Source organism: Parathielavia appendiculata (genome assembly GCF_033297405.1).
Source record: "Parathielavia appendiculata strain CBS 731.68 unplaced genomic scaffold N657scaffold_1, whole genome shotgun sequence".
NCBI classification, from domain to species: domain Eukaryota; kingdom Fungi; phylum Ascomycota; class Sordariomycetes; order Sordariales; family Chaetomiaceae; genus Parathielavia; species Parathielavia appendiculata.
Window position 1 is genome coordinate 5051521 of NW_026944220.1, and position 11051 is coordinate 5062571.

At 56.4% G+C, this 11051-nt stretch overlaps 4 protein-coding genes across 4 annotated transcripts; 2 read left to right on the forward strand and 2 right to left on the reverse strand.

The window, feature by feature from the left end:
- Positions 1 to 499: 499 nt before the first annotated feature.
- Positions 500 to 2256, reverse strand: N657DRAFT_653111 (uncharacterized protein; the record flags this gene model as incomplete). Its single annotated transcript, XM_062794374.1, has 2 exons — positions 500 to 919; positions 2254 to 2256. The coding sequence occupies 2 exons, from the start codon at positions 2254 to 2256 to the stop codon at positions 500 to 502; spliced, it is 423 nt and encodes a 140-aa protein (XP_062653615.1).
- Positions 2257 to 3819: 1563 nt separating this feature from the next.
- Positions 3820 to 5051, forward strand: N657DRAFT_687097 (FAD-linked oxidoreductase; the record flags this gene model as incomplete). Its single annotated transcript, XM_062796870.1, has 1 exon — positions 3820 to 5051. Exon 1 carries the CDS (start codon positions 3840 to 3842, stop codon positions 5049 to 5051), a length of 1212 nt encoding a protein of 403 aa, XP_062653616.1. The 5' UTR covers positions 3820 to 3839.
- Positions 5052 to 5738: 687 nt separating this feature from the next.
- On the reverse strand, positions 5739 to 6435 carry N657DRAFT_677412 (CGI-121-domain-containing protein; the record flags this gene model as incomplete). Its single annotated transcript, XM_062795986.1, has 2 exons — positions 5739 to 6086; positions 6160 to 6435. The coding sequence occupies 2 exons, from the start codon at positions 6433 to 6435 to the stop codon at positions 5739 to 5741; spliced, it is 624 nt and encodes a 207-aa protein (XP_062653617.1).
- A 629-nt stretch (positions 6436 to 7064) lies between these two features.
- N657DRAFT_588186 (uncharacterized protein) lies at positions 7065 to 10810 on the forward strand. Its single transcript, XM_062789837.1, has 4 exons — positions 7065 to 7576; positions 7655 to 8380; positions 8439 to 9510; positions 9572 to 10810. Exons 1-4 carry the CDS (start codon positions 7397 to 7399, stop codon positions 10369 to 10371), a joined length of 2778 nt encoding a protein of 925 aa, XP_062653618.1. The 5' UTR covers positions 7065 to 7396; the 3' UTR covers positions 10372 to 10810.
- Positions 10811 to 11051: the final 241 nt, after the last annotated feature.

Genomic DNA, 11051 nt, shown 5'->3' on the forward strand with positions numbered 1-11051 from the left:
AACTGCGTCAATCATCAGAACCAGACCGAACCAGGTGCAGGTACATTTTCAGAATCTAAGCAAAGTATTATACAACATGCTGTGTGAATCATTCACGCGTGTTTGGTTCTGATGCTGACATGCAGCACACCGGCATCCTTCAGCGCATCGTCGAGTCCGAATGTGCCCCTTGCGTCGACAAGAATGAGCTCCCGTGGCCATGAAAGCGGAATTCGCTGGATGGCCGATTAGTCCAGGCTTCGATGAGTCCAACACTAATCTGGCGGCCTCCAGGTGATTCCATGTCTCGCACACCGGGACAACTGTATGTAGACTCCAACTGTCTCCTTACAGAGACGGCACCGGTTGTCACTTCGCGTCCCAGGTCAACCAAGCTCGTCAGCAAAGGCCTGTATCCAGGGTATCTCCATTCCCAAACGCCGTCTATCCCAATTGAGCCCTGCGTATTGTATGCCCGTGATGTTGGCGCTTGATCCCAAACCCCTTCCCAGCTAAACCATCACAAAGCCTCCTGATCATCCAAAATTGGAAGTTCTACCGGGAACTCGGCGTCCGTCTCGTTTGCGTCGGGATCCAAGAACGCGAAGGCCACAGAGCACATCTCTGTCAACCCCTTGGCGCCGAGAGTGTCGTTCGGCCCGGCCTTGATAACATTCCACCCTCGAGACAAGTCGCTGGCAGTCTTTGGGAGTGCATAGACTAGCTTGAAGTCGCTGCCACTTGTCGGCAACGTGGTCGCTTCGGGCTCTCCGATCGAGGCGGTTAGCCCTTTCGGGTAACGGTCGCGGAGGACCGAGAGAAGCTCGTCGGTCAGGCGTGAGAAGGTCCAGTCGAGCATGGCAAACATGAAGATGATGTGGATGCCATATTTGAATCGAATGGTGATCTGGGGATCATCTACTAAAGTCGCGTTGCGGGGCTATGACGGCGTCAGCGGGAGTCGGGCAAGTCGCTCAACAGCTCGCCAGACAGGGTGATGCCTAATGTGACATAGCTGGGGTTATGTAGTAAAAGAGTCATACCATCTTGGTCTTGCAGTCGTGCTCGAAGCCGACAGATGGAACGATTGACGCTGGAGGTGGGATTTCAGTGATGATTGCTTCCGAAGAAACGACGCGGCAGGCAGGCCGCGCTACACTTAGATTTGCTAGCGGAGGCTGCGGCGTAGGGTTACCGAAAACGTATTTTGCCCCTGTCATGGGCAATGCCCGTGCCCGGGTTAGGGTTGCATTCCATGTAGATAAGATAAGGCAAGCCCACTGGAGTGGGTCTTGCGTTGCCACCCTCTTGGTCAGTGCGCAGCCCCACCTTGCCCTGCAGGGCTTTTCCACGGCTGCACACTGCCCATTGAGTCTGGTTCCTTGTGCGATCTGAGCAATACTACGGATGTACCAGACCACTGTTGAAGTGAACTGGCTCCTTGGCACCTGGATTCAGGGGCTGGGCACTGTTGCCCAATGCAGTAAAGCAGGGTCTGGCGAGGGTCCCGAAGCCCTCGGTTCTTTAAGCAACACACACATCACGCATGGTTCAAGACAATCAATTCAAGCTTCATCTTGTGCCTCAATTGATGCAGTGCCACCTGGTTGGTCTATGCCTATTCGAGCCTGTAACTGTTGCTGTCCAACAGTACGGATCCGTAAAGAGCATTGAATTCCAGAAATGCCAATTTTCATTTCACACCCCTACTGCGGAGCTGGCTGTGGGAGCTTGGACCATCCACTATGCAGCCGGCAGCGATCTCAAACCAGTTGAGCATTTCGAGTGTCGTCTTCCAGTCGTGACAACTCGAATGCCAGAGGCTTGATATCTTGTTGTCGTCGACTCTGGACAGTTCTGCCGACCATTCTGACCAATTCTCTATCTTTTTTTTTGCCACAACAGGTAGAGCAATACGATGTCCACCGCAGACGAAAACTTGCCTTTACAGACGGCGCCCCAACGGCCGCCGCCGCCGTCGCAGGCCGAAATCGAAGCCATCTATCACAACGCCCGCCTTTCTCTCCCCGCACCTCTGCGGATCCCAATGGCTGCGGCCCTGTCTTTCTTTGCCGGATTCACCGTGGGAACCGCACAAGGAGGCAAAGCAACCGGTTTGCGCTTCCGTGCCGAGCACGCGCACAAGATGCCCACCAGCAGCACGGGTTGGTACCTGTACCACAAAAGCAAGAACTACCACATGGCCTACGGTGGGATACTCGAAGGTTTCAAGATGGGATTCCGGGTCTCTTTCTGGACCACGGCATGGTTCGCCATCGAGCAGATGTTTGACTCGTATCGCGGGACCGCCGACCTCCTCAACACGGTGACGTCCTCCGTCACGGTGGCAGGCGGCTTCAGTCTCTGGAGTATGGCCCCTGAACTCCTTCGTGTGCTGTTGGGCCTGTTGCTGACGTTGTGACTGATCATTAGATCGTTCTTCCCTCCCTATGACTGCCCGGACGACGAAAGCCGCCCTCTTTGCCGGTTTTGTTTGGGGAGGCGTCCAGGACGTCATGAGCCTAGTGAGGGGCCGCCCCGTTGGATATGTCGAATGGACAAAACGGCGCCTTGGCTTCCCGCGACAAGAGCAGCCGGGAAGTCCTTAACGGCAGGAACAAGAATTCATGAAGCGCTCGACCTGCTCCACGGGACCGCACCGGCCAACGGCACATTTGCGGGCCGAGCCCGGCCCATCGGACCCAGTCACTCTGTCCATTCAGCGTCTTGCAGAGGCCTAGACCCGGGATTGCATGATTGCGCCAAACGAGAAGCCAACAAACCCCCACACTCCGCGAGCGTTGTCAACAGGTCATCTGACCATTTCAAGGGGCCATTTGCTCGACAAGCGCCGACATCAACCGTTCTGAATCCTCGCGCAGCTCTTCAGTACCGGGATGGCCTTTTGTAAATCGAAGCGTGGTTGCGGTTTGCAATCTCTCCGGTATCCCTAAGCCGCTGTGCCCGTTTTTCGAATCTCGGAATGGCTCGACGGACCCGGAGTCTCCATTGAGCCCTCGAGAATTGACCAACCGCCGACGACGCTGCTGCACTCGGCCGCTTGGCAGGGTCCACTTTGGTTCTCACTGGGCCCTGATGGGGCTGCATTTGCGATGACGGTAGAGAGCAGGTGCTCCACTGCGCGGCTATCTGCGGTTACTTGATAAGGACGGCGATAACATCACCAAGTGACGGACAAAGGCACGTATATCGACAATCATCTTGTCGCGCACGCCACTGGGATTGGCGGGTTCTGGTACGTTCTAAGCAGAAGCTGCGGGGTGCGTTACCGGTGACGACAAGGCCCGAACAGGTCTATAATTAGGAGTTCGTCTCATCAGTTTGGCGAATTGCCGTCATCAACAACAATTCAATTTTGAACTCCTCGAGATTATATCGCCGTTGCTCTATCCTTTTGCCATCCACTTGGCTTTCTGGCCCAGGCCATCTGGATTTCGACAACTACCTTACACTTGCAACGGGAGACGCACAGCACCGGCGCCACGGCAATGGCACCGATCCCCAGGTCCCTACCTGGCATCCTCCCGCCTTGTAGGATAGCGAAGACCAAACAGCTTTTCGCGACGAACCCTACGACGATATTCTTCGCTTCCGCCACGCATGGCCCTCCCTCACACTCAGAAGCAGTTTCTCGAACAACAAAAAGATCGACATCAACAACGACGTCAACCCGGTCATTGCACTCGTCCTCCAACCAATCATCGCCGTCCGGGAATCTTTCATTCAATGGCGCTGTCGACCTATCACCTTCTGCAGCAGCAACCAAGCACCGCACAGTCAACATGGCAAAGCTAGCGCCGCTGGCTGTCCTGCCACTCACCAATGTCCTTCGTTCATTGATGACAACGACTGTCTCATCGTCATCTCTTCTACTTCCGCCTTCCCTTGCCGCCATGTCCCTCCTAGCCAACACCACAAACCCGGCACTCAACCCGGACCGGAATCCAATTCTCCGATCCATTCTCAAGAGGACCTTCTACGCCCAGTTCTGCGCCGGCGAAAATGCGCCTGAAGTCCGGCAAACCATCGATTCGCTCAAGAAGATCGGGTTCGCCGGAGTCATCTTGGGCTACGCCAGGGAGGTTGTTCTTACAGACGCGCAGAGGAAGGACCTCGAGTCATGCCGGTCTGGTGCCTCGGCGGAGGAGTGTGTGCGGACAGAGATCACACCCTGGGCCAACGGGACCTTAGAGACGGTGCAACTCGCCTCACCCGGCGACTTTGTCGCCCTGAAGTTCACGGGTGCCGGTAGACAGGCTCTCCACGCCCTCTCCCAACGCCTGCCGCCCTCCGAGGCCTTGGAATCCGCTATCGACGGAATCTGCCAACTGGCCGCGTCGCGCGGCGTGCGCCTCCTCTTCGACGCCGAGCAGCAGGCCCTCCAGCCGGGCATTGACGACTGGTCGCTTGAGTACATGCGCAAATACAACATGCCGGACCGCGCAGTTGTCTATGGGACATATCAGGCGTATTTGAAGTCGACACCCAGAACTCTTGCTCGTCACCTCGCGGGCGCCCGCGAGGGCGGGTTTGCGCTGGGCGTCAAGCTCGTCCGCGGCGCATATCTCGGTTCCGACCCGCGGCATCTGATTCACGACACCAAGGCCGACACGGACGTGTGTTATGACGGTATTGCGGAGGCCCTGCTGCGCCGGCAGTGGAATTCCCAGCTCAAGCCGCTGAGCGAGGCAGAGGAAACATCCGCGTTTCCCAACGTCAGCTTGGTCCTGGCCACGCACAACCGCGAGTCGGTGCTCAAGGCGCAGGCAATCCTCTCCGAGACGGAAGCCGACAGGGATGTCGCGTTTGCCCAGCTGCAGGGTATGGCGGACGAAGTCAGCTGCGAGCTGGTTATGAGCGGCCGTGATGGGAAGACTCCCCGTGTCTACAAGTACCTTGTTTGGGGGTCGACGGGCGAGTGCATGAAGTACCTTCTGCGGCGGGCGCACGAGAACCGGGATGCGGTGCAACGGACTCGGGCCGGGCGGCATGCCATGCGGGCGGAACTATTTCGGCGGGTTAAAAGCCTCTTTGAGGGGCTGGCAAAGTGAAAGCGCGGGGTCGGTTTGGCGTTCAGGGAACTAAGGGGTGTTGGCGCTTAGAGGCGGTGCCATTTGCATGATTATGATAGTTGACCAAGCGATGCATTTGCGTACACACATTTACAATAGGTTAAGCGAGAGTAAGGAGCATGTTTGACTTCACGGACCCGTGGATCTCAACCAATTTCGAGACCCGTGCGCGACCATATACGTCGTGCCCATTTTGGTCCCTGCACGGTGATCACTGCACGGTGATCAGCGGCAGAGTGAGAAGACGACGAGGATGTAGCCTTACTGCCCACGTGGCATTGATACAACTGTCAAGTTGACCCTTAACCCCCTTGTTCCTGAAGGATGACCGCTGGGCATGCCCCGATACCAGCCCGTGACAAAGACAGCTTTTCACACGACCGGGGGAGCCACGGCAATCCCGTCCATCGCTCCTACAGCCCCGCTACGACTCAAGACAACCACTCTTCAACTTGGGCTAGAACCCGAGCCGTGTCCATGTATAATCATGTCCTCGTCGATGCCACGGTGGGTATCTCCTTGCCCGTCGTCCGGGCTTGCTCTTTGGCCGTCCTCCTCCCCACATGCCTATTCCTGGGCCTGGTGATATTCAATCCACATGCACCGGGCGTGTCCACAAATCCAACTTCTCTTCCTTGTAATCGTAAATGTCGAAATTCGCTACCATCATAAACCCCGCAACGCCATGCCCATGATGGCCAAGCTCTCCATTTGTCTCCTCCTCTCGTGCTCGTCGGCCAGCCGGTCCAGCGCCGGCACCCCGTTCAGCCGGTAGTATTTGCGCACTTTGGGCCAGTCGGTGGCTTGGGTAAGCTCGGCGTCTGTCAGCGGCGCTGGTGTCCCCTGGACGTGTTGCCTCAGGTGGTCACAGATAGCTTGTTGTTGTTGTTGTTGTTGTGTCGTGGCTTCATCTTGGTCTTGCGCCGTGAATTGTCGAGGGGAAACGACTTTGATCACGATCAGGTCTTTTGTCTTGCCAGGTGTTATGCCCCATCTTCGGTAGGCGTCTGCGATCTGCGGAAAGGGTTTAGTTAGCGCGGGGCCTCGTATGAGAGGTGATGAGCGGATGGTAAAGGGGAAGGTTTACATTGTTATTCGTGTTGAAGGACACGACAATCTCGGAGTGGACGTTGGGTGTCCGCAAGGTCCCGTCCAATGAGACATTGACTGCACTGTAGACGGCTGAGAGGAGATGCAGCCGGGAAATAACCGACGACGCGTCGATAAAGGCGTACTCAAACTCGCTGTTTCGGGAGAGTAGTTGTTGTTGGAGGAACTCGGTATTGGCCACGTCGCGGAACAATGCGCCGTAGATGTGGTATGTCGAAGGGACATGCTCCAGCTCGAGCTTCTCGAGAGCCATAGCTTCAGGTTTGTGGCCCTGCTGGATGAGGCGGGGTTGGACCGGCCTTTGATGCTTTTCTTTCCTTGCCGACGGACTGTGATACGTGAGTAAACCTGACGGACGATGCTTGTGGCGTCGGCTTTCTAGATCGCAGAGAGAAGCTAGAAACGCGATTATCACTGGAAGCGCGGTGTAGCAAGTTCGCGATGTTGATTAGAAGGGGGTAACTACCGGGTTGGCAGGAAAGCGAGGGGTCGGCCCGCTATGACCTCGGTGGAGAGCCACGAGTGCGTGGGCTCCAAACCAATTCGGCATTGTGTACATTGTAGAATGGAATGTTACGAACGGAAACTTTCAGCATCGGAGGCTTGCAATGGAATGGCAGCCTCAGTTTGAATGGGAGTTACGATGGGAATATACTTCACAAGTGTATGGCCAAGTCTGCCTCTTCTCGACCTCAAAAGTCAGTGGGTATCGAACATGCAACAGCCTACTTTACCAGAAGTGTCGGCATTGGCTTTGCAATAACGGAGCGTCGCACTGTGTTTAGCTTGCGGGTCTCAATCTTTTGAACCCTGTCTGGCGGAAAGAAGTCCCGACATTCTGGACCGCGGCACGCTCAGCAGGAAGCTTGGCTGCAGGACCTTGTTATCTCGAGAATCTGGGGACGGCGGCAATCTCCATCCTTTCTCAAGTCCCGTCGCTCAACCATCGGCAAACCCCGTACAGGCATTCCGGTCCTCGAGCTCCGGCCAAGCAAGGTACGGGTGAGTCTCCCACGCGCGTTGTGCATTGTACTTGTACCGATACGTTGGACCGGTGCAGCGACAAAAAAAAGGTCAAGGGTTATCCCCTTTTGTCGCCTCGACGCCCGAGTTGGCGAAACACAGCATCAAGCCCCGAATTTCCAAGTGTGCACCGAGAGCTGCCGGTCGCCGAAACACTGCCCTACCTACTTTGACCCAGGCGGGCAGCTACCATGCCTCAAGCCCGCCCACTCAAGCGGCCCAGCGACGCCGACGATGTTCCAGTCGACACGGGCTCCGCGCCCAAGGTGAAACTGGCGCGTCTCGAGCGTGGACCCGAGGACTTCTCGAACGTGGTCAAGACCAAATTGCAGTCGTACACGCGAACAGGACAGGCATGCGATCGGTGCAAGGTGCGTCGCCTGCCATTCTGCATAGCATTGGCCATTGGGATTCGACCCGGTAATACTAACGGTCGGGTCTTTTTTTAGGTGCGCAAGATTCGCTGCGATGCCCTCCCAGAAGGTTGCTCCCATTGCGTGACCCAGAACCTTGAGTGTTATGTCACGGATCGCGTCACCGGCCGCACCGAGCGGAGAGGCTACTTACAACAGCTCGAGCGCGAAAAGGGCGCCATGCTTGTCCATATCCGCGAGCTTGAGAAACTGCTCGAGAACAACGGCATTGAAGTTAGGCCTTGGCAGTGGCCTGGATACATCACCACATACCCGCCTGGCGTCACGTTCGATGCCCTGGGCAACCCCATTCAAGATTCGGCTTCCAAAGAGCAATGGCAGCAGGTCGGCCTGGTATGGGCCAAGAATGGGGGCCGCCCGAAGCTGTCGTCGAGCAGCAGCGCTCCCGCGCCATGGTCACTGCCCGCCTCTCGACCCAAGGACAGTTATTTGGGCGTGTCGGCGGATAGCGCGCCTCTCAGCTCCATCAAGGGCACAACGCTGTCCATCCTCGGAACTACCATCGACATCACCTCGTTTGACGCCCCGGATATGGACGAGCCTCCCCCTGGAACGCCCATCGGCTCGCCACTCTACAACAAGTCGGTCATGTCCTTCTTCCAGTCCTGCCTCAACATCAATCCTCCACTGGGCAACGTCGAGCTGCCCGCCAAGCAGGATGCATTTAGATATGCCGAATGGTACTTCCTCATGATCTCGCCCTTCCTTCCTATCCTGCACAAGCCGTCCTTCTTCCAGCTCGTAGGTTGTCCCTTGCTATCCCATCCATCACCCCAACCTGGCGCTGATCCGCCCACAGTTGACACGCATCTACGACGACCCGACCTTCAAACCCACCGTGCCGGAGCTCGTGCTCGTACACATGGTCTTCGCCAGCATCTACTTCCAATACGGCATCCGAAACCGAGAGGAGCCCGAAAAGTACGCGCAGCTCAACGACCTGTCCAACAAGCATTACCATTGGAGTTTAAGCAAGTTCTTTGATCTCGCCGCTTCCCAGACGGTGACGGCTGTCCAGGCCCTGGCCATGATTGTCTCCCATACCCGCAACTTTCCCAAGCCTGGTTGCTCCTGGATCATTGCCAGCTACGCCTTTGTGCGGGCCATCGAGCTGAACCTGCACCGGGCTGTCCATATCCCCGGCGGCGGCACAACCCTGGACTATGAGGTGCGCAAAAGGGTCTGGTGGGCCATCCTCGGAATCTTGTGTACCCTCAACGGCCGCCTCGGCAAGCCAATGCCCATCTCGCCGGAAGAGTATGACGTTGAGTTCCCCATCGCCATCAACGACGAGTACCTTGGGGAAGAAGGAATTTTGGATCCGTCCAAGGTCGGCCATTGCACTTACCACGTCGGCCTGATGGGATTCAAAGTTACGCCTCTCTTCATGGAAATGTATTCCAAGATTTACGGTGTGCGGCGGGATCCCAGCAAATACGTTCAAGTGGTCACTCATCTTGAGGAAGCCCTGCGCGATCTTACCGACAACTTGCCTGACGAGCTCAGAGTCGAGAAGTGCCAGCCAACAAACCAGATGTTCGCGCTTTATACACAAGCATTTTGTCTCGAACTTAGCCTGTGTCTCCGACACCCGTCTGTTTGCCCGACGGATGATCCCAAAATCTGTGCTGAAAACACCAGGATTTGTGAAGACACGGCGCGGAAGCTCCTCAAAGTAGTTGGGTCCCTGGTTAAGATGAAATCTTTGGACACTACCTGGTACCAACTGGCCGTCTATGTGGCTGCCATATTCTCATCACTCGTGGCGCACTGGCAGCGGCGATATGAAACGACAGCGTACGAGGTCGCCAACCTTCGGGAAGAGATGTCTCAATGGCTAAATATCATCTCTGAGATCGGGAAACTGCTTGGTAAGTTAGGCCCCAAGGCCCGTACAGACTCATTGGTGGGGGATACTGACACCCCAGCAAGGCACCGGCAACCGGCTTGCTACCGAGATTGGGACCATCATTCAGAGAACAATATCCTGGATTGAGCAGGACATGGGCCGGAAGCCCGCCTCGCCGGCTGTCCAGCATTCCATGAAGCAGCAATCCCCGTCATCGTATCAGCAATCATTAACCAGCGCAAAGCAGCAGCCAGACAACGCGCTCATCCCCAGCAGCGCAGGGACGACGGCGGCCGAGCAACGAGACGCCGGTGCGACAAACGGCAGCACCTACTACGACTCGGGGGTGGCGGCCCCGACCGCGCAATATTCGGCGCTCAGCTACAGTGACCAGTCCGCCAACGTGAACCACAACGGGAACGGAACGGGCCGATCGACCGACGGGGCACAGTATATCTATGCTGCAGCGTCAGCTGCTACGGCAGCGACCGCGTCAAACAATGCGTCGACGATGGAACAGGCTGCGGCGAGGGCGGCGCAGAATCCGCTGATTGCCTTTGCCTCGCAAGCGACGCAGCATGTCGCGGGGCAGGCGGCGGCGGAAAACTGGCCGGCGCAAACGCAGCTCATGACGGCGGCGCACAACGCGGCTACTGCGCCGGCCAACACGTGGCAAGACTGGACCAATGCCATCCAGGACACGCAGGATCGGTACAGCGCCAACGCCCTGCTCACGCTCAACGCCGGGCGACCGGGCGATGTCGGCGCGGGCGGAGTGGTCGACCATGTCGGCCAGGGAGGAGAGCCCATGGGCACCTCGCATACGGGGCAGTGGCCGTTACTGTTGTTTCACGACGGCACTGGAGGCGTGAGCGGTGCTTGATATCATCAGCGCTCGTTTTTTCTACGTTTCATGTTCGCGCTTTTCCAATCTGCATTTCTCGAGGATTGGTTGATACCATGGCATATGAATCCTTCTCTCTTTCAGGCAAAACAACGGGCTTTTTATATGTTGGAGACATTGTTGTCCTGCCTGTACGTTGATAGTTTCGTGGGCTTCTTGGTTGGCTGGGAGGTGGTAAGGGAGTTTCAGGGGTCAGGGGACAGGGCAGGGAAGACAATCTGGCATCTGGCTGGCTCCATTCAGTTTGGTGTCTATACAGTTGGGGGGCCTACTTCCCCGAATATACCTAACCTCACTTACCTGTGTCCTGGGCAACTTGGACATAAATCTACAGACTAATTATCCCACCACACCGTTGTTTGGTTTCTCTTCGAAGGTAATTTCTTAGTAGCCTGCCAATGGCGCTGGAAGAATAACGACAGGATTTGGAGTAACTAGACGTGTGGACCCAACAGCGGAATCGACCCCACAATGGAATTTTGGCACCACCATCACCACCATAATAAAAGACATCTAGCTCATCCAATTTGCAAGCAATCTACACACAAATCTGATGGTTCTACTTGTTGGATTTGGCAGGTGGTCAGAGAGGGCAGTTCAGGGGTGACCAATGGCTTGGCACCAGGATTCTCAGGATCAGGAACAGGCAGGGAACTTCT

Coding starts and splice junctions, on each gene's coding strand:
- N657DRAFT_588186 (XM_062789837.1), top strand. CDS start 7,397: ATGCCTCAAGCCCGCCCACTCAAGCGGCCCAGCGACGCCGACGATGTT. Junction 7,577..7,654: donor AGGCATGCGATCGGTGCAAG/GTGCGTCGCCTG, acceptor GTCTTTTTTTAG/GTGCGCAAGATTCGCTGCGA. Junction 9,511..9,571: donor TGAGATCGGGAAACTGCTTG/GTAAGTTAGGCC, acceptor CACCCCAGCAAG/GCACCGGCAACCGGCTTGCT.